The sequence below is a fragment of the Artemia franciscana genome, chromosome 16 (assembly GCF_032884065.1).
Source record: "Artemia franciscana chromosome 16, ASM3288406v1, whole genome shotgun sequence".
NCBI classification, from domain to species: Eukaryota; Metazoa; Arthropoda; class Branchiopoda; order Anostraca; family Artemiidae; genus Artemia; species Artemia franciscana.
Genome location: NC_088878.1, coordinates 6,587,669 through 6,614,688, shown reverse-complemented (window position 1 = coordinate 6,614,688; position 27,020 = coordinate 6,587,669). Strand labels below are relative to the sequence as shown.

Sequence of the window (27,020 nt, the reverse complement as noted above, 5' to 3'; positions counted from 1 at the left end):
GAGTCGCTCCATGCTACAGTTCGTTACCACGACCTGTTTGATGGTTCTGGGACTGTTTATGTCTTTCGGCTTTAGTTTTAAAGATCCTATTTAGCTGAAGGTTTGATCTTATCTATAAACTTAGTTTTCTGAGCATGACTTTTAAATACGGAGTTGAAATATTCTTAAGGTTTAAAAGATTTCACTGTTTTAGGTATATTCCTTGTTGTTTTACCTGTAGTTGTTTTTATGCTTATTTATCATCAAAGTTTAAGATGGCATCAAAACTGGCATAATTTTTAAACCGCCAAAAAATTCTTACGAAATGACGATTTTCAGTTATGAATTTTCAATTTTCAAGTTGGGCTTTCCTAAGTCCATGTAAAACGCTGTCAACTCAAAATCACACCTAAAATAATAATAATAATAATAACAATAATAATAATAATAATAATAATAATAATAATAATAATAGTAATAATAATAATAATAATAATAATAATAATAAAAATGCTGTTTGAAATTTGATCTTTATCTTCTTAAGTAAACTCGCCAAACTTGAAAGATGTTTCCTAAGAGATGAATGCCTATGACTTCCAAAGCCTAAGAAAATTGACCATCCCACAGTTAATAACTTACCCAGCCTTTAGTACCAAGAGATATTGCAAATCATTTGTCCCTTATTTTATTCGGTGTTTCATTTTTGTCTCTGAGTGCTTTTGAATATACCTACCACTTACATTTTTAATATTCTGATATATTACGTGTAAGCGGTCACTATTTTAACCAAGAAAATTGACTCGGGACGTAGATTAACTTTATATTAATTTTATTTTAATTTTTTTTTGTTTCTATGAATTTGTTGTTTTTTTTTTTAGTTTTCGATCCTTACTTTGTGTCTTCTTTTTCTTTTGCGTCATTACATACTCATGTTAGCTCTAGCTATTGTAGTGAATAATTATAGTTTATTCTATTCTATCATTTATTTATATTGATACTTTCAAATATGAAAAGTAACAGACTAGCTTGTGAAGCGGTTCGATTTTGATTATACTTCCAGTGACTTAAGTTTCTACAAATGATATATTGTATAAGGTCTTGGGTGTAGGGAAGGGGGCAGCTGCCCCTCCCCTAGAGCTTAGAATTTACATTAGATATTAATGAGAACTTTTCGTAAATTGGAATCTTTCTGTTTGATGTTCACTGGTAGATGGTTGAAAAAATTGTAACTAAATAGCAATTTCAAAATATCGTTTCTGTGACGATATTTACATTTTGATATTCAATATTCATTCTTGGTCCGATAGGTTATATAGATATGAGACTGTCCCACGATCAGGAGATTTGACATTTTTAATTCTTCGCGAATTTATTCAAGCAATAAGAAGTTACTGAGTATGCCAAAGCAAAGGTAACTCATTTAATACCATCCTTGAAAAAAAAAATACTCGACTACTTTTCCACCTGGATGCCCCTCCATCCAAGTGCCACCTCTGTCACCTCTTCTCTTGCTATTTTATGATAATGATAATATAGTGAGTAGGATTCCCTTTCTTGCTCTTATGCTCAACCAGAATTGAATCACCAGCATTAAATTTCTCAGTGTCAAATTGAAAGTTGCTGGTGGGTTGCTCGTCTTCAACGTCCATACTGGACTCTTAAGAGTTGTTGTATACAGGCTCATCTACGTCAGAATCGTCACTCCAACTGCAACTCTTGTTACGAGAAACAAGCCTTTTGCTTTTTAGGATTTTCACTTCTCTGAATTTCTTCATTTCCAGGACTAGTGCTATCTTGGCAAATACAGCTTTTATCCCAGCAGTAATGCGTTCTTCCACAGGGGTGTCAGTGAGCACTTCTGACTTCTTTGTTTTTTACTGTTTATTTTTCGTATTGAGCCTATTGGTAAGGGGTTTATATGGACATTCTCTTTTCACGAATCATCTGCTGAGCTTTGCTTCTCATTTAGAGACCAGATCTGTGCTGCGTCCGTTGCAGGGTTTAAGTTAAATAAGTAGTCCAATTGTCGCACAGGACTTGCGCCGAGCAGAGAAGCTTCCCTGGTAATTGCGGTAGATGTGGTGGGCAGTATAAAGATATCCCAGTATCCCAGTTAAAGATAGAAATGGGGCCATAATTAGTGATAAGGAAAAAGTTGAAGAAAGGTGAGTGGAACATTTTGAGAATGTGCTAAACCGATATACAGTTGCAGGAAAAGATATAGATGAAAATGAAAAAGTTTGTGATACCTTGGATGTGAAGGAAGATTTGTTTAATGAGGGAGAATTAGCGACAGTACTAGAAGGATTAAAAAATAATAAGGCCCCAGGTGCTGATAGTATGATTAATGAGTTCCTTAAATATGTTGGCTCTGAGGTTAGGAATAAGCTACTGAAGATTATGAACATGATTTTTGAAAAAGGGGAAGTACCCAATGCTTTTAGGAAAACCTTAATTAAACCACTGTATAAGAAAGGTGACAAGAGTGAGTGTCGTAATTATCGAGGCATTAGTCTGGTCTCTGTAGGTAGCAAATTACTGAGTAATATGATACTTTTTAGACTGAGACATGCTGTAGACAAAATTTTAAGGGAAGAACAATGTGGTTTTAGAAAAGGTAGAGGATGTGTCGACCATGTTTTCACTCTTAGGTTAATAATTGAGAAGTCCCTTCGTTGTCAAACATTTTTGGTCCTTAGTTTTATCGATTATGAGCAAGCTTTCGATTCTGTTGATAGAACAGCGTTAACAAAGGTGTTATCGTTATATGGTATACCAGAAAAATACATTAAAGTGATCTGCACTATGTACGAGAATAATACTGCTGCGGTTAAGGTAGAAAATGAGGTTAGCAACTGGTTTTGTATTAAATCAGGAGTTAAGCAGGGTTGTGTTCTATCCCCCTTTATATGGATCATTTTGATGGACTTCGTCTTAAGGAGCACAGAAAAGGCAATTGGAGACCATGGAATCAAATGGGGAGGAAGAACGCTCCTGGACTTAGATTATGCTGATGATTTAAGCATATTAGATGAAAGTGTGAGCAAAATGAATGAATTTTTAGAGGTTTTACGAGTTCAGGGTGCTAAAATAGGCTTGAAAATTAATGTTAAGAAGACTAAGTCACTAAGGCTAGGAATAAGTGAAGATGAACAGGTGACATTAGGTAACAAAAAGATTGATCAGGTTGGGAGACTCAGTTACCTTGGTAGTATTATTAGTAAAGATGGCGGGAGCAGTGAAGATGTTAAAAGTAGAATAGCTAAAGCTCAGGGTGTTTTTTCACAGTTAAAAAAAAGTTAGGAAGAATAGAAAGATAAGCCTACAAACCAAGATTAGAATATTGGAAGCTACAGTGATGACAGTGGTCAAATATGGCTCTGAAGCATGGGCACTCCGAAAAGCAGATGAAAATTTACTAGATGTTTTCCAGAGAAATTGCCTACGGATTGTTCTGGGTACCCGGCTGACTGACCGTATTTCAAACAGTAGGTTGTACGAAAAGTGTGGTTCAATCCCGCTTTCTGGGGCTATAATGAAAGAAAGGTTGAGATGGCTAGGCCACGTTCTACGGATGAAGGATGACAGATTACCGAAGATTGTCCTTTTTGGCCAACCGTCTGGGGCTACACGGAAAGCAGGTCGTCCTTGTCTGGGTTGGGAGGATGTCATAAATAAAGATTTAAAGGAAATGGGAACTTCCTGGGAGGGTGTTAAGAGGGAGGCTTTAAATAGATTAGGTTGGAGGAGGAGCGTGCGTATCTGTGTTGGCCTCAGGCGGCTTGGTGCTGCAGTGAGTTAGTAGTAGTAGTAGTAGTAGTAGTAGTATGTCTGACACATATGAGAAGGGAAACTCTTAATCCTTGAAGAGTGCTCGGTTGGTGGGGTAGACCCCACTTACTTTGAATCCACCATTATATTCTCAGGAATGAAAGCCTTTGGATATTTTTTTCCAAGCAGCTCAGCAATGTTTTACACTGATGCATTTTTGCATTTATGGGCAGTCATATAACTTGCGACTTCCTGTTTGTAGTAGGCCTTAAGGAGCCCCATGACTATCCTTTTTAGAGGCTCTAGTTTGTGATTAGTGTTCTGAGGGACAGTTAAAAGTATAAAATTATTATTTTTAGCTATATCAAGCAATTCAATGTTATATCGACTGATCTGGTCGCCTATTTTCAGAAGTACAGGTAGCTATTTCGAGGGTTTGACTTGATCGATAAAATGCTGCAAGTAAAGCATAACTGGAAGGAATTCATCAAGCCAGTATTTTCTGAGCCGATCATGATGGTTCCTGGTAAAGCTTCCCTGAGTAAAATTTCCGGAGACTGTTTTCCTGAGGAAATAAGTGGAGGAGGAACTGCGTTCTCAATGAAATAACACCAGCACAAATCATGGTCAACTGACCAGGCTTGTGGATATTTTCAGACCCAATTCGTCAACATTCCAAATGTCTTGTGCTTTGAATATGTGTTTATTTAGGCCTCGGTCCAGGATGTCAAAGAAGGCTCCAGCACTGTGACAGTTGAAGGGAGTTACCATTCATAATAAAACTGATAGAGTTTTAAGGTGATCCATAAGACCACGGCACCAATCAATACCTGCAATTCCTTTACTGTCTCCACTACCTGTGTATTTCCAGTTATCCAGTAGTTTTATACTCTTTGCAGTGGCATAAGTTTACGTGCTTCAAGGAGAGTACAGTCTAAATTTATATCAGCTATCGTTTTCATATAAATTTTTAGTCCTTTTTCTTGTTCCATTGGAAATATTTATCATGTGTTGTAACTGAGTGTAAATAAACTCATGACTATTCAGCTTCTCAAGGGTTTTCATGTAGTTTTATAGCGTTCCTCTAGGCAGGGGTTTCAGTGGGGAGAGGGGCAGTTGCCCCCCCAATAATGTGGAGGAAAATTTATCATATATCATATTCCCCTTGACTATCTGGATATGGATCCCTCTTGCCCCCCAATAAAAATGTTGGAGATTTGCCCCTGCCTCTAGGGACACCTATGGGGCTTGCAAAAAATCCAAATAACTTTTTATAGACTAAGACAGAAAAACTGCTATTTTCTTTTTTTCTAGATCTCGGCCACCTTTCTTTTTTTCATCTGTTCTATTTTAGGCATCTAATCTTGAATGAGCTATAATAGGCAAATATAGAATTTCAGTTCACCTACTGGTCTGACAGGGCTTATCAACGCCAGAATTAATCGTGTTCTGGGTTTGAAATTGCCTTCAACCTTAAAATATGATGTACATAGCCTCTACAAGCATAGCCTACTTTCAGACACCTGGGTATGGCACGCCAAACCTCCCTCGGGTATTACTCTCCGTAATCCTTGAAATTCATTCTAGTCCCACTTTGGACTAGATTAAAATCACACACAACTACAATACCAATTATGTTTACATATCGTAATTTTTCGAGTTAAACTTGATTCAACTTCCGAGTATAAAATTTATGATTGATAAATTACAGTAAAGTTTAAAGTATTAAATAAAAAAACAAGCTTTTTAACTGAAAGTAAGGAGTGACATTAAAACTTAAAAGGAAAGGAAAATTTTCCTTATATGAAAGGGGCTGTCCCCTCCACAATGCCCCGAACTTTACTCTAAAGTTTTTTATTGTTTTAAAAAGTAGAGTTGTGACAAAGAGTCAAAGTTCAGTGTAAAGAGCAGGGCGTTGAGGGGGGGACAGCTCCTTTCGTATACGGAATAATTTTTGTTCGTTTTAAGTTTTACCGTCGCTCCTTACTTCCAGTTGAAAAAACCTGTCTTTTTTTATTTAATTTCTGAGTCTTCTTGAATTAATGCAGTTTTTGATTTTAGCTCACCATATCTGAATAATCAAGACAAAATTTGCATATTAATTTTACTTTTTCCAGCTAAATGGCTTTGTCGAGGTTTTGATGGGACGATTTTCAGAAAAAAGGGCGGGAGGGGGTCTAATTGCTCCCCCCCCCAAGTTTTTGATTACTTAAAAAGGCCACTAGAACTTTCATTTTTATTTACGAACGTGTTTATTCTTAATAAATATATGAAACTTACAAATTAATTTACGTAACAAACTTCTATATTCGCATATTTTATTATGTATATGATAGGGTTTGCCCCGTCGTCAATACCTCGTTCTTTAAAGTTTCGTTTGAATTTTGTTCCAATTCTCTAAGAGTGACCCTTGAATCACAAAGGCTGTTTAATTAGAATTAATAGCTCTTTCGAAATCATTAAAAATACTTCAGCGTAAAGAGCAAGGTATCGAGGAGGGGACGAACACCTTTATATACGTAATAAGTTCCGTTCGTTATAAGTTTCGATGTTGCTCCTTAATTTAAGTTAAAAAAACAACTTAAAGGTTGTTTCCTAAATAAGGCAGGAAAATCCAGCGTTAAAAATCCTTCATGAAAATTTTCTTCCCCCCTGGTAAATTCCTCCATGGAAAGATCCTCTCACGTATATTTAAAATCAGTATAAAATTGCAATTCTTTTGATGTTTATATTGGTATCAAAATTCCGTTTTTTAGAGTTTAGATTACTATTGAGCCTGGTCGCTCCTTACTACAATTAAATAAAAAAAGGACTAGTTTTTTTACTGAAAGTAAGGAGCGACATTAAAACTTAAAACGAACAGAAATTACCCCGTATATAAAATGGGTTATCCCCTCCGCAATCCCTCGCTCTATACGCTAAAGTTTTTAATTGTCTTAAAAAGTAGAATTGTGGCAAAGAGTCAAACTTTAGCGTAAAGAGCGAGGGATTGCGGAGGGGACAACCCATTTCATATACGGAGTAATTTCTGTTCGTTTTAAGTTTTAATATCACTCCTTACTTTCAGTTAAAAAAACAGTTTTTCTTTAATTAATTTCTGAACGTTTTTGAATTAAAGCATGTTTGATTTTGGCTCTCTATTAGGTTTTCTATTAGTTTTGATCTGACGATTTTGAGAAATAAGGGGTGGGGAAGGAGGCGTAGTTGCCATCCAATTTTTCGGTAACTTAAAAAGGCAACTAGAAATTTTAATTTTTAACGAACGTTTTTATTAGTAAAAAACTTACGTAACTTAAGAATTAACTTACGTAACAAACTTTTATATTCTTATATTTTTATTATGTATATTAAGGGGTTTGTCCCCTCGTTAATACCTCGCGCTTTACACTAAATCTTAAGTTTTGTGCCAATTCTTTAAGAATGACCCCTGAATCAGAAAGGCCGTAGAACAAATAGTTGAAAACACTAAAAATACTTTAGCGTAAAAAGCGAGGTATTTATCTCCTCCTAAATACCTCGCTCTTTATGCTAAATTATTTTTAGAAACCCTTATATTCTTAACAATCTCTGTTCGTTTTAAGTTTTAATGCTACTCGTTACTTTCAATTGAAAAAAAAACTTTTCATGTTTATTTTTTCATTGTTTTTTTATAGTAATGCTAGAACCTCCTGCGCCCTTTTCATTGATCTTCTCTTCCCCCATGACATATTCCTCCAGTTAAAGATCATCCCACATAGCCTCCTCCCCTCAGCCCCACCTTCCAAACCAAAAAAATCCCCCTGAAAACTTATGTACATTTCCCAATAGCCATTACTGTATGTAAACACTGGTGAAAGTTTGTAACTTGCAGCCCCTCCCCCAGGGACTGTGTGGGAGTAAGTCATCCCCAAAAACATAGTTATTATGGTTTTCGAAAATGCGGAGCAAAATGGTTTTCTGAAAATTTTGATCCTTTGACTTTGGGAAAAAATGAGCGTGGGAGGGGGCCTAGGTGCCCTCCAATTTTTTTGGTCCCTTAAAAAGGGCACTAGAACTTTTCATTTCCGTTAGAATGAGCCCTCTTGCGACGTTCTAGGACCACTTGGTCGATACGATGACCCCTGGGGAAAAGAAAAAAAAAACAAATAAACACGCACCCGTGATCTGTCTTTTGGCAAAAAATATGAAATTCCACATTTTTGTAAATAGGAGCTTGGAATTTTTACTATGGGGTTCTCTGATACACTGAATGCGATGGTGTTATTTTTGTTAAGATTCTATGACTTTTAGGGGCTGTTTCCCTCTATTTTCCAAAATACAGTAAATGTTCTCAGGCTCGTAACTTTTGATGACAAAGATTAAATTTGATGAAACTTATATATTTAAAATCAGCATAAAAATCCAATTCTTTCGATGTATCTTCAAGTATAAAAGTTCCGATTTTTAGAGTTTCGTTTACTATTGAGCCGGGTCGCTCCTTACTACTGTTCGTTACCACGAACTGTTTGATTCGCTACCACGAACTGTTCGATGATTTTTGAAAACAAAAAGATGGAGACTTAGAGAAGCAGATATAATACCTATTGGATGACCGTCGAAAATGATACAATGACCTTATATATGGTTGGAGGAAAAGTAGTTGGCAGGAAAGTGTTGTTGACACACGCTTTTCAAGCTGATTACCTCCCATTGTCGGTTCTGGAGCACAAGTATAATGTAAAAATTAGAAATACGTACCATATGTATATTTAGGGTTCTTATTTAGAGGTATGGATATGGTATGATTCAAACATTATTTTCCATCGAAAGGTCTTAGTGACTTGCGGTATTTGCGTGTCTCAGCAGAATATTTGGCTTTCAATATTTAGCCTTCAATTTCTAAATAGCATTTAAATGCCTAAATGACATACCAATAATAATTTATTAATACCCACTATAAATACACTGTGCAATAAAAGGAGAAAGAAAATTGAAATAGAAAACTTAAAACTAATTGAAAAACGCAAAAGAAACTAACAGCCAGAGACATACACATGCTTCTTTTGTCGATTTTTTTATGCTCATTACATAATTTAGGCTCAGGAATGTTTCACATTTGCATAAAAAGATCCTTTTTATGTTCAAATATACAGAGTAGAAAACTAATATCAGGGGCAGTTGAATTTTCATAGTCCGTTTCAAACTTCAGGTTCAAAGCTAAGCTATCTCAAAGTTAGCTGCACATGACATTTCAAAATTGGAGACATCTCGTCCCTTTCAATATACAATTCTCCAGGAAGATAGAAACGAATGAGAAATTCCTATTCAAATAGAAAATTGTATTTAATATAATGCCGGTATTGTGTCACCCGGGCTTTGATCGCGGTGACGAGATTATAAGCAAGTGTCAACATTACAATCGAAACAAGAAGAGGAAGAATAAGGCAGTATAGTGTTGTAGTGCTATAAGGGCACATTTGTCAATCCATGCAAAAAAAAATCATGGTTTCTAAGGACCATTATTAAGTCTTCATGTTTACAATTTACAATTCCAGAGCTGTAGCCAACAGAAGAAGCGAGCCAACTAATACCAATCCATTCCCCACCACAAAATATATATATGAAATCGTGGTTGAAATTGTGTTATGCCACTCCATGGTTTTCAAAATATAGCCTTATCAGACACCCTGAATGTAGATTGAATACCTCGCTTTAGTTATATCAAATCCATCTATATTTGGAAAGGTAATAAACTCAGCTGTTTATACATCTAACTAAGTTAAACTAGGGGGAGGAGGGGGTAAAATATAGCCTTATCAGACACCTCGAATATAGATTAAAAAACTCACTTTTATAATATCAAATGTATCTATATTTGGAAAGGTGATATACCCCGTTGTTTATGAATGAATGAATTAATGCTTTTTATTGCCCACTTCAAAGATACAAAATCACAAGTGGAGTAATAAAAAATAAAGGAAAAAACACTAATAAAGAATAAAACACTAATAAAAAAAACTAATAAGGGAAGAAAAAAAAATAGAGATTAATAAACAAAAAACAAAGGAAAGGAAACAAAGCAAACTTCTAATAAATACAAAATATCACTTCACGAGAAAAACTAGATAAATGAATGTATGAATGTATTTTATTATCCCACTACACTTGATATAGCTTATAGCACCATCGCCACATATAGGGAGTTGTTCTTGCAAAGAGATCAGACATAGCAAGGAAGACGATTTTGGACGGCCAAGCATGGATTAGCAATGCCATATCTAATCCAACAGTTTCTAATATAGGGCGGTAGTCTTAACAAGAACTTGCAAAAACGATAAAAGTATGACCGGATGGTACGCTTATTTCGGTCGGTTAACATAGCCAAAAACAGGGAAATACCAATAACGTGTGGCTGCACCAGCGCATTGAATAGCCTTGCTCTGATATGTCTATTATATGTCTGATATGTCTGATATGAAGATATGAGCAGACCATAAGAATTGTTGATCTTGCTGGTCAAATGTTCAAATAGTAGTGATCTTGTAGATTTCACGTCACAACCGATTGGGAGCCCGAGGTAAACGATACTAGGTGCTGGTCTCACGACAAAATTTCTAAGTCGGATATCAGGAACATCATCTGAGCTTTGACGGTTGAAAACAACATTTTCACTCTTACTTTCGTTAAAAGACAGGTTGATTTCAGAATAAGCGTTGCTTAGAACATCGAAGTTCTTCTCTATCATCCCAAACAAACGGCTTAAGTTCAGTATATTATCGGCATAATTTAACAGTTATGTATCTATAGCTCTAAACACAAAACTTATCTCAACATCTTTTTGTGATTCTTTAACAGTATTATTATACGGGGGAGGGGTAGAAACTGCCCCTTGCCCTATATCATTTTTTTTCAGGAACTACTACAACCGAAATTTGTGGACCATCAATCGTCGGGACTTTAATTCTAGTCTTCAGTTTTTTATACAAATTTTGGAGTGGTAGAATAATTGATCTGTCAAGGCCACGGTTGAGTGCACTCGATTGTATCTGATGGATGCCAGAATCCAACGTTCGGCGTACATTGTGACTAGCTGCTATCACCCTTTCCCCTGTCTGGTCACACTCTAAAAATACATTAGAAATGATATGGTGAGCAGCTTCCCTACTAAGAGATTGTTTAAAACCAAATTGGTCATCAGGGTCATCAAAAGTTGAGAAAATTTGCCTTATTTTAGAAAATTGGGGGAAACACCCCATTAAGTCAAAGAAACTTAACGAAAATCACACCATCAGATTAAGCGTATCAGAGAACCCTATTGTAGAAGTTTAAAGCTCCTATCTACAAAATGTGGAATTTTGTATTTTTTGCCAGAAGGCAGATCACGGATGCGTGTTTGTTTGTTTTTTTTTGTTTTTTTCCCAGGGGTGATCATATCGACCACGTGGTCCTAGAATGTTGCGAAAGGGCTCATTCTAACGGAAATGGAAAGTTCTAGTGCCCTTTTAAGTGACCAAAAAATTGGAGGGCACCTAGGCCCCCTCCCACGCTAATTATTTTCCCAAAGTCAACGGATCAAAATTCTGAGATAGCCATTTTATTCAGCGTAGTTGAAAAACCTTATAACTATGTCTTTGGGGACGACTTACCCCCCCCCCGAAGTATTCGTGGGAGGGGCTACAAGTTACAAACTTTGACCAGTGCTTACATATTGGGAAGTGTACAGACGTTTTCAGGGGGATTTTTTAGTTGGGGGGATGGGTTGAAAAGAGGGGGATATGTTGGGGGAACTTTCCATCGAGGAATATATCATGGGGGAAGAAAATTTTCATGAAGGAAGCGCAGGATTTCTTAGTATTATTTAAAAAAAAAAACAATGAAAAAATAAATATGAAAAGTTTTTTTCAACTGGAAGTAATGAGCAGCATTAAAACTTAAAACGAACAGAAACTATTACGCATATGAGGGGCTCACCTCCTCCTAATACCTCGCTCTTTACGCTAAAGTATTTTTAGTAATTTCAACTATTTATTCTACGGCTTTTGTGATTCAGGGGTCAATCTTAATGAATTGGGACAAAATTTAAGCTTTAGTGTAAAGAGCGAGGTACTGACGAGGGGGTGAACCCCCTCATATTTGTAATAAAAACATGAGTATACAAAAGTTCGTTACGTAAGCTAATTTATAAGTTATGTATATCTTTTACTAAGTCATAGAACTTAATCTTTTAAAAGTCGTAGAACCAAATATATCGGAGGGCAATTAGGCTTCCTCCCCCGCTCCTTTTTTGCTCAAAATCATTCGATCAAAACTATGAGAAAGCAATTTAGCCAAAAAAAGAAAAAAAATGCAAATTTCGTTTTAATTATTCTTCTGCGGAGAGCCAAAAACAAAACATGCATTGATTCAAAAACGTTCAGAAATTAAATTTCTGAACGTTTTTTTAACTGAAAGTAAGGAGCGACATTAAAACTTAAAACGAACAGAAATTACTTCGTATATGAAAGGGGCTGCTTCCTCATCAACGCCCCGCTCTTTACGCTAAAGTTTACTTTACTGTTTTAAAAAGGAGAGTTGACAGAAAAAGTCAAACTTTAGCGTAAAGAGCTGGGCGTTGATGAGGAAGTAGCCTATTTCATATACGAAGTAATTTCTGTTCGTTTTAAGTTTTAATGTTACTCCTTACTTTCAGTTAAAAAAAACTTGTTTTTTTTTATTTAATCGCAATAAGAGAGGAGCTATCAACCCCCAACCAACTTTGATGTTACTTTCAAATAGACCCTTCAAAATAAAGCAACGTTAATGGGTAATTCCTGATAATGGATAATTTCCACTGGGGGGGGGGTAGCATTTCTTACCTATCTAACAGTTATCATTTTCAGGCGAAATAATATATTTCTACCATAAGAGAGGAGCTATTACACCACAACCTCTGAAGATATTTCTTTCAAGAAGAATCATCAAGGTAAAGCAACGTTAACGTATAGTTCCCGCGAGGGGGAGGGGGGAGGTTAACTTTTTTATTTCCGCTATCTAACAGCTATCGTTTTCAGGCAAAATGAACTATTCCCTCCATAAGAGAGGTGCTATCAAACCACAACCACCTTCGATGTTTCTTTCAAATTTACTTATCAAATTAAAGTAACGTTAACGAGCGATTCCTGTTAATGGGTAATTCCCGATGGGGGCTTAACACTTTTCTTTTTTCCTATATAACAGCTATCGTTTTCAGGTGAAATAATCTCCTACTACCATAGTCACGACGGTTGAGTCGCGACGTAGACAATAATGCTCCTAAACCATAGGAGAGGAGCTATCACCCCACAACCACCTAAGATATTTCTTTCAAAAACAATTTTCAAAATGAAGTACCGTCAATGGTTAATTCTCCCGCCCTTATGATCGATTTGAGAAAACTCTTGTAGAAGGCTTTTATTAAAAACCTTGTTATTCTTTATTTACAGTAAATACATTTCTACTCTGCTATTTACAGTAATTGGAATACGACAAAAAAAAAGAAAATATACCTGAAGAAAACGGCAAAAATAACTCATTCTTTTTATACACGCCGTCCGATAGAAAACGTCCCGGATTAAAGACATCTCTCTCAGGCCAGTTGTCCTTATTGTTATGCATCCCCTGGAAATGAAATAGCACCCACGTGTTGGCAGGAATATCATAACCATCTACTTTGCAATCTTCTGTGGTAGAATGCCACATTGCTGCAGTTGCAGTTCTATATCTGAGTGACTCGCTGATAAACGCTTCAAGAATAGGACAGGAACTTTTCTCTGAGTAGCTAAGACAGATACATGTGTATAGTTAATGTGTGATTAACAATATTAATAACAATTGTAATGACATGCTGTTTATCCATATACAAAAACTATAAGATAGGACACAATGCAAATTTTAGGCAAAATAACTCTAAGAAATAAAGAGATACTCCAATATCTAGAAAACTTTACGAGTATTAAGGGACCTTGTAGAATATAAGAATGTCATTGATGTAAAAAATTAAGTTACCGAAGGCACTATATACGCTAGTAGTGTCAAAGTCAAGATATACAGAAGTAGATCGTCAATACCATGCCCCACTGATCTCTCCCTTTATTTGAAAGCTGTTGACTGCTGAACAGAATATGACATATAATTGTTTCACTTACTTTCAATGACAAAGTTAAGAGCCATAAGTATACAACTGATTATTTTTCCCAAGACCACTTCGTACGGATGATATGGTCATAGAAACTTGGAACAGACCCATTCAACTCGAAATTGTGAGTTCTAGTGCCACTTTTAAAAGTCAATTCCAAGAATCACTTCACATAGAAGGGGTGATCTAATTTGGAGGTTTCTTATTCAACTTGAAATTAATATTTCCAGTCCTCTTTTAAAAACTCGAAAGTGACAAGAGAGCTCTATTGCCCTATCTAATACCCAGTTATCCAATAACCTCCTATGATATCTGATCAAAATTTTGAGATAGTCATTTGGTTTAAAATAGTCAAAAGGCCCTGTAAATACTGTCCCGCTTATGGAATAACCCTAGAGACCCTATAGCAAGGATCGTCAATAACATAAAATAGGCAGGCATGATAAAAACTTATCTGCAATATCTCAGAAACGACTAGGGGCATCGACTTGAACATTTCAAGGAATGTGTGTATTTCGTTGAAGTATATCGAAAGACACTATGAGCAGGCAGATTGTCTAAAGGCCGTATGTGTAGTATATCAGGAACAGCAATGGTAAATCAGCTGAAACTTTCAAGAAATATTAAGGAGGTTCTTGAACTAAATCAACACACACTATGTACATCCAGGTTGTCAAAATGGTATATTTGTAGTACTTCAGCTAATGGCTAGGGGTATAAAGGTGAAATTTTCAGGAAATATTGAGGTGGATGCTGAACTAAATTCAAACGGTCAAAATGGCGTACCTACAATATCTCAGGAAGGGCTGAGGGTAATCGTGTGTCTCTAATGTCTGAGTATTGAGTTTAAGTAAACTTAATTTTTGAGAAGTAAGCTGTGAGTTTTAAGTTGAAAATTTCACACACACTATGTACATCCAGGTTGTCAAAATTGCTTACCTGTAGTACTTTAGCTAATGGCTAGGGGTATAAAGGTGAAACTTTCAGGAAATATTTAGGGGATGCTGTACTACTGTCAAAATGGCGTAACTGCAATGTCTCAGGGACGACTGAGGGTATTATGTCAAAACTTTCAGGGAGTGTTGAGGGGGGCTCACTAAAATCGTGTGTCTGTAATATCTGAATATTAAGCTTAAGTTAATTTAATTTTTGAGTATTAGGTGGTGAGTATTAAGTTGGAAATTTCGGAAAATGTTAAGGAAGAAGTTGAATTAAATCGAAAGGCACTCAGTGCATCCCGGGTAACAAAAGACTACATTTGCAGTATCTCAGGAAAGGCTAGGGGTATAATGTTTAAACTTTCTGAGAATGTTGAAGTAAGTTTGAAGACTATGTGCATCCTAATTGTCAAAGTGGTGTACCTGAAATTTCTCAGGAACAGCTGATGGCATTAAGGTGAAACATAGGGGGAATGTTCAGTGGGATATAAACTAGATGACAATCTGTGCATCCAGGTTGTGAAAATGGCGCACCTGTAATACCTCAGGGACAGCTAAAGGTATTGAGTTGAAACTTTCAGAAACTATTAAGCGGGGTTTACAAAAAAAATCAAAAGACATTATGTGCATCAAGTTCGTCAAAAAGGCGTGTCTGTAAAATCTCAGGAAAGAATGAAATTAGTAAGTTGAAATGTTCAGGGGATGTTGAGGGACGTCCAAATAAATTAAAGGTAATACGTGCATCCACGTGTTCAAAATGGTGTGTCTGCAATGTATCAAGAACACCTAAGGGCATAACCTTAAACTTTAAGGAAACGTAGAGGAGGAGTTATGAACCAAGTCAAAAGATATGACGGACATCCAGATAGCCAAAATGGTGTATATGTAGATCTCGGAAACGACTGTGAAAATCAAATTAAAACTTTCAGGGAATATTAAAGGGGCTGTTGAATTAAATCAAAAGACAAACTGTTCATTTAGGTTGTCACAATAGAGCATCTGCATTATTTCAGAACTGCTAAGGGTGTTAATTTGAAACCTTCAAGGAATTTTACTGGGCTTATAAACTAAATTAAATAAAAAAAACAAGTTTTTTGAAATGCTTAATGCTTCTTTGCTTAAGAACTAAATTAGAAGACACTATGTCCACACAGACTTAAAGTCACTTTTAAATTAAAGGCGCTGTTCTGAAAAGGAAGGAGGAAACAAGAAAGAGTAATTTCAAAATTTTTGCCTTTGGGGTGAGAGGAAAGGGGTTAACAATAAGTATCTGATTCATAGAGACAGTTACGCAAGATAATCTCCTATGGGACATAAAATCTAAAAAGCAAGGTATCAAACAGTTCGTGATAACGAACTGTGGTAAGGAGCGACCCGGCTCAACAGTAAGCGAAACTCTAAAAAATGGAATTTTGATACCAATAGTTACATCAAAAGAATTGAATTTCAATGTTGATTTTAAATATATGAGTTTCATCAAGATCAGTTATACATATCAAAAGCTACGAGCCTGAGAAAATTTACCTCATTTTAGAAAATAGGGGAAAACACCCCCTAAAAAACATACAATTTTAACGAAAATCACACCATCAGATTCAGCGTATCAAAGAACCTTATTGTACAAGTTTCAAGCTCCTATCTACAAAAATGTGGAATTTCACATTTTTTGACAGAAGACAGATCACAGATGCGTGTTTATTGTTTTTTTTTTTTTTTTTTTTTTTGCTGTTTTTTTCCCAGGAGTGATTGTATCGACTGAGGGGTCCTAGAATGTCGCGGGAGGGCTCATTCTAGCTGAAATTAAAAGTTCTAGAGCCCTTTTCTAGTGACCAAAAAATTGGAAGGGACCTAGACCCCCTCCCACGCTCATTTTTTCCCAAAAGTCACCGGATCAAAATTCTGAGATAGCCATTTTATTCACCAGAGTCGAAAAACCTAATATATATGTCTTTAGGGACGACTTACTCCCCCGCAGTCCTCGTGGGAGGGGCTGCAAGTTACAAACTTTGACCTGTGTTTACATATAGTAATGGTTACTGGGAAGTGTACAGACGTTTTCAGGGGGATTTTTTGTTTAGGGGGAGATTTGAGGGGGGTACGTGGGAGGATATTTCCATGGAGAAACTTGTCATGGGGGAAGAGAATTTCAATGAAGGGGGCGCAGGATTTTCTAGCATTATTTGAAAAAACAATTAAAAAATAAATATGAAAAGTTTTTTCTAATGAAAGTAGGGGGCAGCATTAAAACTTAAAACGAACAAAAATTATTACGCATATGAGGGGCTTACCTCCTCGTTATACCTCACTCTTTACACTAAAGTATTTTTAGTAATTTCAACTATTTATTCTACGGCCTTTGTGATTCAGAGCTCATTCTTAAGGAATTGGGACAAAATTTAAGCTTTAGGGTAAAGAGCGAGGTATCGACGAGGGTTGAACCCCCTCATACACGCAATAAAAACATACGAATATAGAATTTCGTTACGTAAATTAATTCGCAAGTTATGTATATTTTTCACCAATGAAAACGTTTGTAAAAAATTAAAAGTTCTAGTTTCTTTTTTAAGTAATCAAAATATTGGAGGGCAAATAGGCCTCCTACCTCGCTCCTTTTTCTCAAAATCTTCCGATTAATTGCAATTAATTAATATACAAATTTTTTTTTTATTCATTTATGTGCGCAGAGCCAAGATCAAAACATGCATTAATTCAAAAACGTCCAGAAATTAAATAAAAAAAACAGGTTTTTTTTTAAATGAAAGTAAGGAGCAACATTAAAACTTAAAACGAACAGAAATTACACCGTATATAAAAGGGGTTTTTCCTCCTCAGCGCCCCGCTCTTTACGCTAAAGTTTCTTACTGTTTTAAAAATAGAGTTAAGAGAAAGAGTCAAACTTTAGCGTAAAGAGCGTGGTGTTGAGGAGGAAAAACCCCTTTCATATACGGAGTAAGTTCTGTTTGTTTTAAGTTTTAATTTTGCTCCTTACTTTCATTTAAAAAAGCTTGTTTTTTTATTTAATATTAAAAGAAACTAAGCCTTTCCAGGTTGTAATAAAGCTGTGTTTGCGTTTCTCTCGGGAATGGCTTGAGATATCGAGTTGAAAACTTCAGGGAGGGCTTAGGAAGGGAAGAGATGAGTAAGAGGAGATAGGCAAGTGAACATTGAGTTTTGTTTTAAATGAGGGGCTACAGATAAATAGAAAGACGCTATGTGCAACCAGCGGATGAAAAATGCCTCATCTGCAAAGTCACGGGAACAATTCGGGGGATGAATTCAAGCATTTCAGATCTTCGAGATAGCATATCAGCAATATCTTCTGAACGACCAGGGTGACTAAAGTTAGGCAACTGGGTGTTTAACTAATACGATAAAATTAAATCAAAAGAAGCGATTTCCATCCACCACATTAAAAACGCAAAAATGTCAATTTGCACCAATGCGATAATTATTTACTGGAAGCTTTCCAAAACCCGAACTATATTCCGGGAACTTTCACATGTTAAATGTAGCTAGGAAAGACAAAGTAAGAAAAATAAAAATAATTTCGTATGGAAATTCTGGCAAATTCTCTCCGTGTAAAATCTTCTCTAGAAAGACACCCCCCCAGAAATTTCTGTGTTCACAGAAATTCTCTGTAGAGAATCCCTCTAAGCAGGCCCCCCCCTCCACCAAAATATGTCTGCACGCTTCCTAACAAAAAAATACCTTTGTAAGCAAGGGGTAAATTTCAAAAGTTGCAACGGTTTCCCAAGGGACTAGGTGGGGAGTGGGTCATGTTATCCCCAAAGGCATATTTACTGCACCTTGCAACTATTATGTACAAAAAAGCTATCTCAATATTCTGTTCGGACGACTTTCAGGGACACAATGGACTTTGGAGGCGAGGCTCGTTGCCCTCCAATCTTTTAGGTCACATAAAATGAGCACCAGAACTGCTGATTTTCAAGGAGCCTTCTCCTGATCTTTCAGGATTACTAATTTGATATGATCAATGATATATAAAATGAATTTTTTATATTTTTAATTAGTATAAATATTCGATTCTGTTGATGTATCTATTGTTATCAGAACCGTGTTTTTTCAAGAGTTTCAGTTACTATTGAGCCTAGTTGCTCCTTACTTAGAGTTTTTTAGCACGAACTGTTTGATAAATTCTACCCCTTCCCCTTATGCATTCACTTTTAGTCAGGCATGTACGCAGAAATTTTTTCGGGGGGGGGGGTGGCAAAACCTTCAAAACAGCAGATATAAAGTAACACTTTTTTTATTTAGTAATGCAAAAAGCACCTATATCGGAAAATACAGATTAACTTTAATCTGTAGTATTGTAGCGGATGGGGGGAAGAAGACTGAAGCCTCAAAAGTACGTTTTAGGCTCAGGTTATGTTCATAGCGATTTAGAACCAGTGATGAATCTATTATATCCCACTGAAAGGGAAATTTTAGGTTTAACAGTGCAATATGGGTGCTGTGGGGGGGTAATTCTTTTATTGCAAAATCGTAGATTTTAATGAAAAATGATAGTTTCCAAAATTGATCCATTAAAAGCTGCACTTTATCCTGAAAAGGGGGGGGGGATAAACGCCGTAATATCAAAAATAATTCTATTTTGCTGTGGAAAGCAAACTCTCTTTACAAAAAAATAACAATAAAATTGCTAATTACTTCAAAGAGGGTAAAAAGTTAGACAGAAAATGGGTTAATAATTGGACACTGACTTGACCGGATAATTGCATGCTGTAAAATCCCCCAAAAAAGGCTTCACACATGTATCTAGATTCTTAATAAATGTCCTACTTTTGCCAGAAATCCCAAGAAACTATGGGGAAATTAAACATTTCACAAAATTTCGAGGTGGGGGCCGACCCCGAAGGCCCCCCCCTGCGTACGTGCCAGCTTTTAGTCTTAAAATTTCAAATTCTTGTGGTAACTAGAAAAAAATATTTTTAGTTCTATTTGATTTAAACCCGCTTTTTTTAAAATTATGAAATCAATCGGACTTCCTTAAACAGATTGTTTTTTGCAGTAAGCTTTAATTCTCCTTTTTAATTTTCTTTGAATTTTCAAAAAGTCATTTCAAATTTGGTTTTGAATTCCAGCTAGTAGATCATATTTAACAATACAACATTAAATTTTTTTAATTTAGTTTGAATAAACTTTTCAAAGCAAGTTTTAATTTAAACAATAGAACATATTTAATAATATGTTGATGAGGAAGTAGCCCCTTTCATACACGAAGTAATTTCTGTTCGTTTTAAGTTTTAATGTCGCTCCTTACTTTCAGTTAAAAAAATTGTTTTTTTATTTAATCTAAATAAGGAACAAGGATCTGGCACAAATCTTTCTTATTCAAAACGAATAAATAACGCTTAATAATAAGACAAAATGGTCACAATATTAGGAATAGATTTTAGCTAAAGCTTGGCGTGAATATTTTCCAAAGTTAGGTACAATTTCCGAAAATCCAATTTTCAACTTTTCTTTGACATCTCTCAGAATTTAAAGCCGCAAAAAAGGAATTTTTGAAGAAGTACTAATCCCTAAGCACCGTAAACTTGCAATTTGCACCGTAATAATACGAAAATAAATTTGCACCGTAACTTAATAATAATAAATTTAATAATAACCGTAATAATGCAAAATAAATTTGCACCGTAAACTTACGAATTACTGAGAAACTACTGAACGAATTATGAGTTGACGATTTGGGATTGAATACTAAACGTTCACATTTATCAACTTTTAAAGACAGACAAACATTCCAAAACATCACAGAAATACATTGCACAGATAATACCAAAATAGACTTGGTCCAGCTTAAAACTAGCAGGTCGTCCACGAACGCAATATTTGACGCATCAGTTAAATTATGAAAATACGAAGGTCTGATTCCTGACAACACATTTTGAATGCAAGAATTAAATAGATAAGGCGATACCACTCCACCCTTTCGTACTCAGGGTTGAACTGGAATCGTCGACTCGATATGGTGTCTGACTTCACCGTTGTAAAGCCTGTTATATTTTTCAGTAGTAGCATTTAATCCTCGTATGAAATTCTTTGGTAAAATTATAGATAAGGAGCTTCTAGCTACCTTGGAAAGTTGCTGAGCAAAGCCATAGAACTTTAAGGAATGTTTCAAGGATCTTCACCTAATTCCCCTCCAAATGGCACTGACCTTTAAAGAACTTGCACTGGTTTTTCAAGATAAAACTTTCAGAAATGAATCTGCTAAGAAATAAAGGCCCAAGAAATGTGTTTTGAGCTTCACAACTTTGTGAAATCCTACTTTACAAGGTATTGAAGAATCAAAAATTCTATGAATTATAACAAGGCTTAGAACCTACTAAATTCATTAGAACTATATTTTCAAAACCTAGAACCAAAGAACAGAAGACCCAGATCAAGATAAACGGAAAACTTTTAAAGATAAATCTTCTAAGAAATATTTCAAATTTAGAAATAGGGAACGAATATATGAGATTGGAAACACCTTCCTGGGACATAATTTAGGCTCAAATTTAATTAAGTCTCATTGTCCTGGTACAACTATTTTCCAGGATAGTTAAAAGCTCCTCATCTAGAATTTTACTGACCATTTAATCCAGGAAAAGGGGAGCAGGGTCTTTATCTGCACAGAAAATAAAAATATTATACCTTGGAAGTCTTTCTTTTCCATAGACAGTTCTAATTTCTTCCCTGACTTTTTCCTGCCATTCAGGATATAATGCAAGGAAAAGAACACTCCATTGAAGCGTCGTTATTGTAGTTTCTCCTCCAGCAACAAAAAGATCAGATACCATGAATAAGAGCTGTGTTCCTGAAAAAAAGAATAATAAACTAGCTAAAAAATAATGCCTAAAACTAAAATTCTTATACAAAGGAAACAAGGATGTAAATTGGCTGTTTTCTGCCGAAACCTAGTATCTTCTTTTTCAAGTTTTTTGAAAGTCGCAGAATTTTATTTTTATAACGGGAGAAATAGATAAACATGCAATCTCGTCAATAGTATTGACTAACCGTATAAATATTAGAAGATCCATTTCTTGAAATTAAAATTATGTATAGGGGCACCAAGCTGGAGATGCATCAGTGCTACCTCAGTGCCACCAATGCAAAAAGGGGGTTTCATAGTTGTTCGAGGTGGGGCACAGCTATATCCATTTAAAATATTTATTCTAAATGTTTCAATGACGAATCTTTTATTTGAATTGGGTGTTGCTTTTGAATTTCAGTCTCTTTTTTTTTCTTTCTAAATTAAATTTTATTCTCGGAATTATAAACTATTTTTCAGTTAATACTAATTAAACGTTATTATTTTTTAAATAGTATTACATGACCATCAGAGAGGGATATTTTTAAAATTTGTTGTGTTTTTGCTATTGCAGGCCCTGGTCTCCTCTCTACTTGGCTTCAGCTACTACTGCACGCATGATAGAGCACCACACCTAAAAACTACTGTTAAAATATACCCCTCAAAGAAAAGCTCTATGAGGGTGATTGTATAGCCGAATTAAAAAACAAAAAAACAAACATTAAGATTGTTTAAAATTCCTCCATTTTGCTTCAATCAAACGGACTTTCTAATACATAATACTAGATCTAAATAATTCAAACCTTAACAAAAGTTAAGACATCGGAAATCAGCATAAAGAAAGAATTATTTTCAACTACACTATATACTCCCCTCCAATCACATCGTTTTAAAATGACTGACAAGATAGTTTGGGTCACTTTACTAAATGTATAACATCTCGATACCACTCGATACTCGATATAACAACTCGATAAACAATAGCATAGCATAATTTCTGAGAATTCCTGTCTTTTTGCATTGGTATAGTTTAGGGATTGTTTAGAGGGCAGCTAGGTATCTAGAAAGTAAGGATGGTCAACTTGTGTTTTTTTTCGTTTTTTTTTTTTATGTGATCCTAGCCTTGTACTTGCTTCGATTGTTCGTCCAACGGGGTAGGGATTACTTTTGGCCGTTATTGCCCCATAGCAATACCCTTGTATTTTTCTGTGGATTAATGCTACTTTCAGAAGTAATAGTGGAAAAACGGAGAAGGTTTGAGGAACAAGACTTTCCATATGGATAAAGGACAAGAATAAACAAAACCATTTTAAGGGATGAATGGCCTTTATAAAGTTTATTTCAGAACAACCACTCCCATGACAGCAAGTAGGTATTTGGAGTGAAAATAGCAAAACTACGATCAATTGAATAATGGCACAAATTTGAAGGATGTATTGTGTGGTAGATCAGTCTACTACTTAGTGTCACTCAAAATCCTGGAGATATTATTCGTGGATTACGAGTCCCTTGCTTCCAGGGAAGGGGTAGGTATTTTTTTTTTTCACAACTAAAAAAAGAAAGGAAAAAGGGAAGATAATTCTGATAATCCAGACAAGAATACTGGAAGCCATGATAATAAAATCGGTAAAGTACCATTCTTAAACGTATTTGGTCGATAGGCAAAAGAAGCTTTAACCGATTTTTCAAAAGGAAATGTCTTTGGATAATCTTTAAGATTTCTTAAGTTTTCATTTTACTGACCAAATACTAAATTATTTGCTGTACCAAAAATATTGTCCTATTCCAGTTTTTAGGGCTATTATGAAAGAAATGGTACGGTGGCTAGAGCACTATCTACAGGTAAAAGATAACAGACTGCCAAAGATTATACTTTTTGGCCACCCTTCTGAAGACGTAAAAAAAAAAACGATAAAGAACTAATACTGATACTTTGACTATATTAAGGTAGAAGCGGAGTATGTATAGTTGTGTTGGTGTGAGGCGGTTTGGTGCTACAGTGAGTTATTAGCAGAATTTTCCCTTTTTTTCTTTTTTTTCATTTCCTAAGTATTTTTTATAAGTAAAATTTATAAGTAATTTTAGAAAATCAAATGTAAATTTTTTTGAAACAATTTTTTGGGGATGGCTTGTTTTCCAACGTTTGCCAAAATCACCTATTTTTTTTACAAAATGTTCAAAAAGCAAGTGTGAGTAAAACAATTACAATCTGAACAGGGAAAAGGTTATTTACTTTCCACTCGTTACTCACTTCTACCTCTTTGCAATGTAAATAACAAACTTAGGTACGGAACTAGAGGCAAGAGTCTCATCAAATTTATTTACTTGAGAAAGTTGTTCCTTTGTTTGTCTTTTTCCGCTGGTTGAGTTCTTTCAAGTAGTCAAAAATCATATTTTCTGAAATTACATCTTCTTCTTCTTCTTGACGGTTTTGACAAGAATTAATTAATGTGTTGAAATACATGAAGCGGGAAATTACGATTTTTAACAGCTTTGGCGGATTATTCCTCACCAGTTGGTAGGCCCTAAGGAGAAAAAGTAATTAATGTCATCTCCAAAAACCAGCATTCTTCCACACAAAAGTGGAAATAAAATTTTCTTTCGAAATCTGCTGAAAAGCTGCAGCACAAAGGGCAATAGAAGTCCCTGAATATGAAGTTGGTTTAGAGGTTATTTTTTCCGAGTCTGTAACGAAAACTACAGAAGAAGTTGTACAAAATTTCTCTGGTTTCTGATTTAATGCATAAAATAACCTACTGAGAGAAATTTCAAAATATTTGGCTTTGTGTTTTTGCAGAAATATGAAAATTTTCTTTATCTATCAAAATCATAAAAGAAAAGTAAAGGCTGTATTAAACTTAAGATCAGAAGAAATAGAAACCTACAATAGCTAAAAAAAACCCAGATATTAATATTTAAGAATTAATAAAACCCAAAAATAAAAGAAATTACATAAGCCAGCATAGCCAAAAAACATACAAGAGGTACTAATATAAATGACTAAAAAAATCTTAGAAATAGTAAAGCTTAAGTTGAATATGCAAATCAAGCTTAGAAAGAACAAAAATAGTTTGCTATTAAAGCATAAATGAAACCCAAAACGAACGGATATTAAATAAACAATCATAGCATACAAACACACAACAAGTACTAACATATATGAGTAAATAAATCTTAAAAATAGTAAAGCTTAAGTTGAATATGCAAATCAAGCTTAGAAAGAACAGAAATATTTTGCTATTGAAGCATAAATGAAACCCAAAACGAACAGAAATAAAATAAACAATCATAGCATAAAAACACACAACAGGTACTAATATAAATGAGTATATAAATCTTAAAACGAGTGAAACTTCAATTGAACATGCAAATCAAGCTTGAAACGAACAAAAATATCTATATACAAGATTTTCGGTTATGCCTCCTTCTCTCACTGTAAAAGTCTAAAGCCTACTGCACATTGGCGCATTACTGGAACGTATATGTGTCTTGAATAAGCTTGGAAAGTACAAATAAAATCCAACAGAATGTTTGGTATATAATGTAATTAATTTTTAAAAGATCATCAGTTCAATATTTTATTTAACTGTAGTTTTATTCTCAATTTCAATGCTGCAATAACTGGAACAGGAAATATTTTTAATACAATTATTTTTCAGTGAAACACCAACGACGTAGTAGGCTTTAGACATGTACAGTTAGGGAAGGGGGCAGTATTCAAACTCTTGTTTGTAGTGAAGCTATATTTGTCTTGAACAGTCTTGGAAATAACTATTAAAATTAAAATTGCTGAAAGCCCATCATTTCAAAATAAAATATTTGTAATATAATTCGTTTTCAGTAAAGCGCCTATGACACAATAGGTTTTAGATTTTTACAGTGAGAGAAGGAGGCAAAACCCAAACTCCTGTTTATAGTGATTTTTGTTCGTTTGAAGCTTGATTTCATGTTCAATTAAAGTTTCATTCGTTTTAAAATTTTCTTTTATTCATTTATATTAGTACCTATTGCATAGTTGTTTGCTAAAATTGTTTATTCAATTTCTGTTTGTTTTGGGTTTCATTTTCCTTCAATAGCAAAAAATTTATTCGTTTTGAACTTGATTTGCATATTCAACTTGAGCTTTACTCGTCTTAAGGTTTATTTATTCATTTATGTTAGTACCTGTAGTTAGTTTTTTTGCTATGATTGCTTATTTAATTTCCGTTTGTTTTCGGTTTCATTTATTCTGTAATAGTAATTCCTGGTCGTTTTGAATTTTAGTTATTGTAGGTTTCTATTTCTTCTGACTTTAAGTTGAATATGGCCTTTACTTATTCTTAGGAAACTTCTTTTTCGGAAAGTTTTTTTTTTAATTAGTTTCTGTTCGTTTTTGATTGCCAAACTTTCAAGTTTTTTAAAATTCTCTATTTCAAAATAATTTTTGTTCTGAAATTAATTAACAGTTCTGGCAAGAACGAATAAAATGAAACTGAATATTTTTCATATAGTGACTTTAATTGCTGAAAGCTCACCAGCTCAAGATTTTGTTTTACCCAGGGCCGAATTTAAAGCACTGACGCTTCTAGGCTGAAGTGTTTTTGCCACTCCGTTTTTGCAATATTTTCGGAGAAATTCCCAAAATTTCGGGAATAGTGAAAGCCACAAGGCCTAGTTAGGCTATTGATAAACATTGGTCTGGATTCAATGCAATGTTTATTTTATTTTCAGTGTTGTAAATAGTAAAAAAAGAAAATATTCGGAATAAAATTCATTTTAGTAAAGCTACAAATACGCAGCAGGCCTTATGCTTTTACCGTTAGAGAAACTGGCAGTATCCATATTCTTGGTTGTAGTGAAGACACTATTCAGTGGAAGTACATAACCACTACTCCCTGAAGACGACCAAGGTCTAACAACTAACCTTAATCCAATTCTCACTTGTCTTTGAATTCTGTTCTTCCAATTATTATAATAATAATAAAAAAGGGTAAACTAATTTTGCAGGACCCTGTAGCCACTTAAGTAAGAGAATGATAATTCTAAGTAAGAGAATTTGTTATTTAAGTAAAAGAATGATGCTTTATCCGTTAGTAAAACGGGCGTTTGGGGGAAAAGGCACAAGGGTGGGGGCTTCTTACTTCTTGACCACTTTGGATTCTTAAAAACTTAGACCTTACATAAGTTATAATTCTTCTCCTGGGTGCTATGGAGTACTTATCCACCTCTAAGTTATAGTTATTTGAATTTTGGACTATTATGAAAAAAATGGCTCTCTCAAAATTTTATCGGATGTATTTGGGGAAAAAGGCGTAGATGCCCTATGATCACTTTTGATGACTCTTAAAAGGTAACTAGAACTTTCAACTTCCAATCAAATGAGCCATCTCTGAAGTTTGTACGACCACCCTTTACATAAGACTTT

At 34.8% G+C, this 27,020-nt stretch overlaps 1 protein-coding gene across 3 annotated transcripts in view; it reads right to left on the bottom strand.

Moving 5' to 3' along the window:
• LOC136036977 (cytochrome P450 2U1-like) overlaps window positions 1-27,020 on the bottom strand; it is a 110,806-nt gene that overhangs the window by 39,885 nt on the left and 43,901 nt on the right. For 2 of the 3 annotated variants that reach the window (XM_065719378.1, XM_065719375.1), the window contains exons 4-7: window positions 23,942-24,141; window positions 21,460-21,622; window positions 13,233-13,504; window positions 8,632-10,831 (exon numbers count right to left, since the gene is read on the bottom strand). In XM_065719378.1, the coding sequence (XP_065575450.1) occupies window positions 10,608-10,831; window positions 13,233-13,504; window positions 21,460-21,622; window positions 23,942-24,141 (859 nt within the window). In that variant the 3' untranslated portion in view covers window positions 8,632-10,607. Of the gene's footprint in view, window positions 1-8,631; window positions 10,832-13,232; window positions 13,505-21,459; window positions 21,623-23,941; window positions 24,142-27,020 lie in introns of those variants that run through there. The other variant, XM_065719376.1, reaches the window with a different exon arrangement.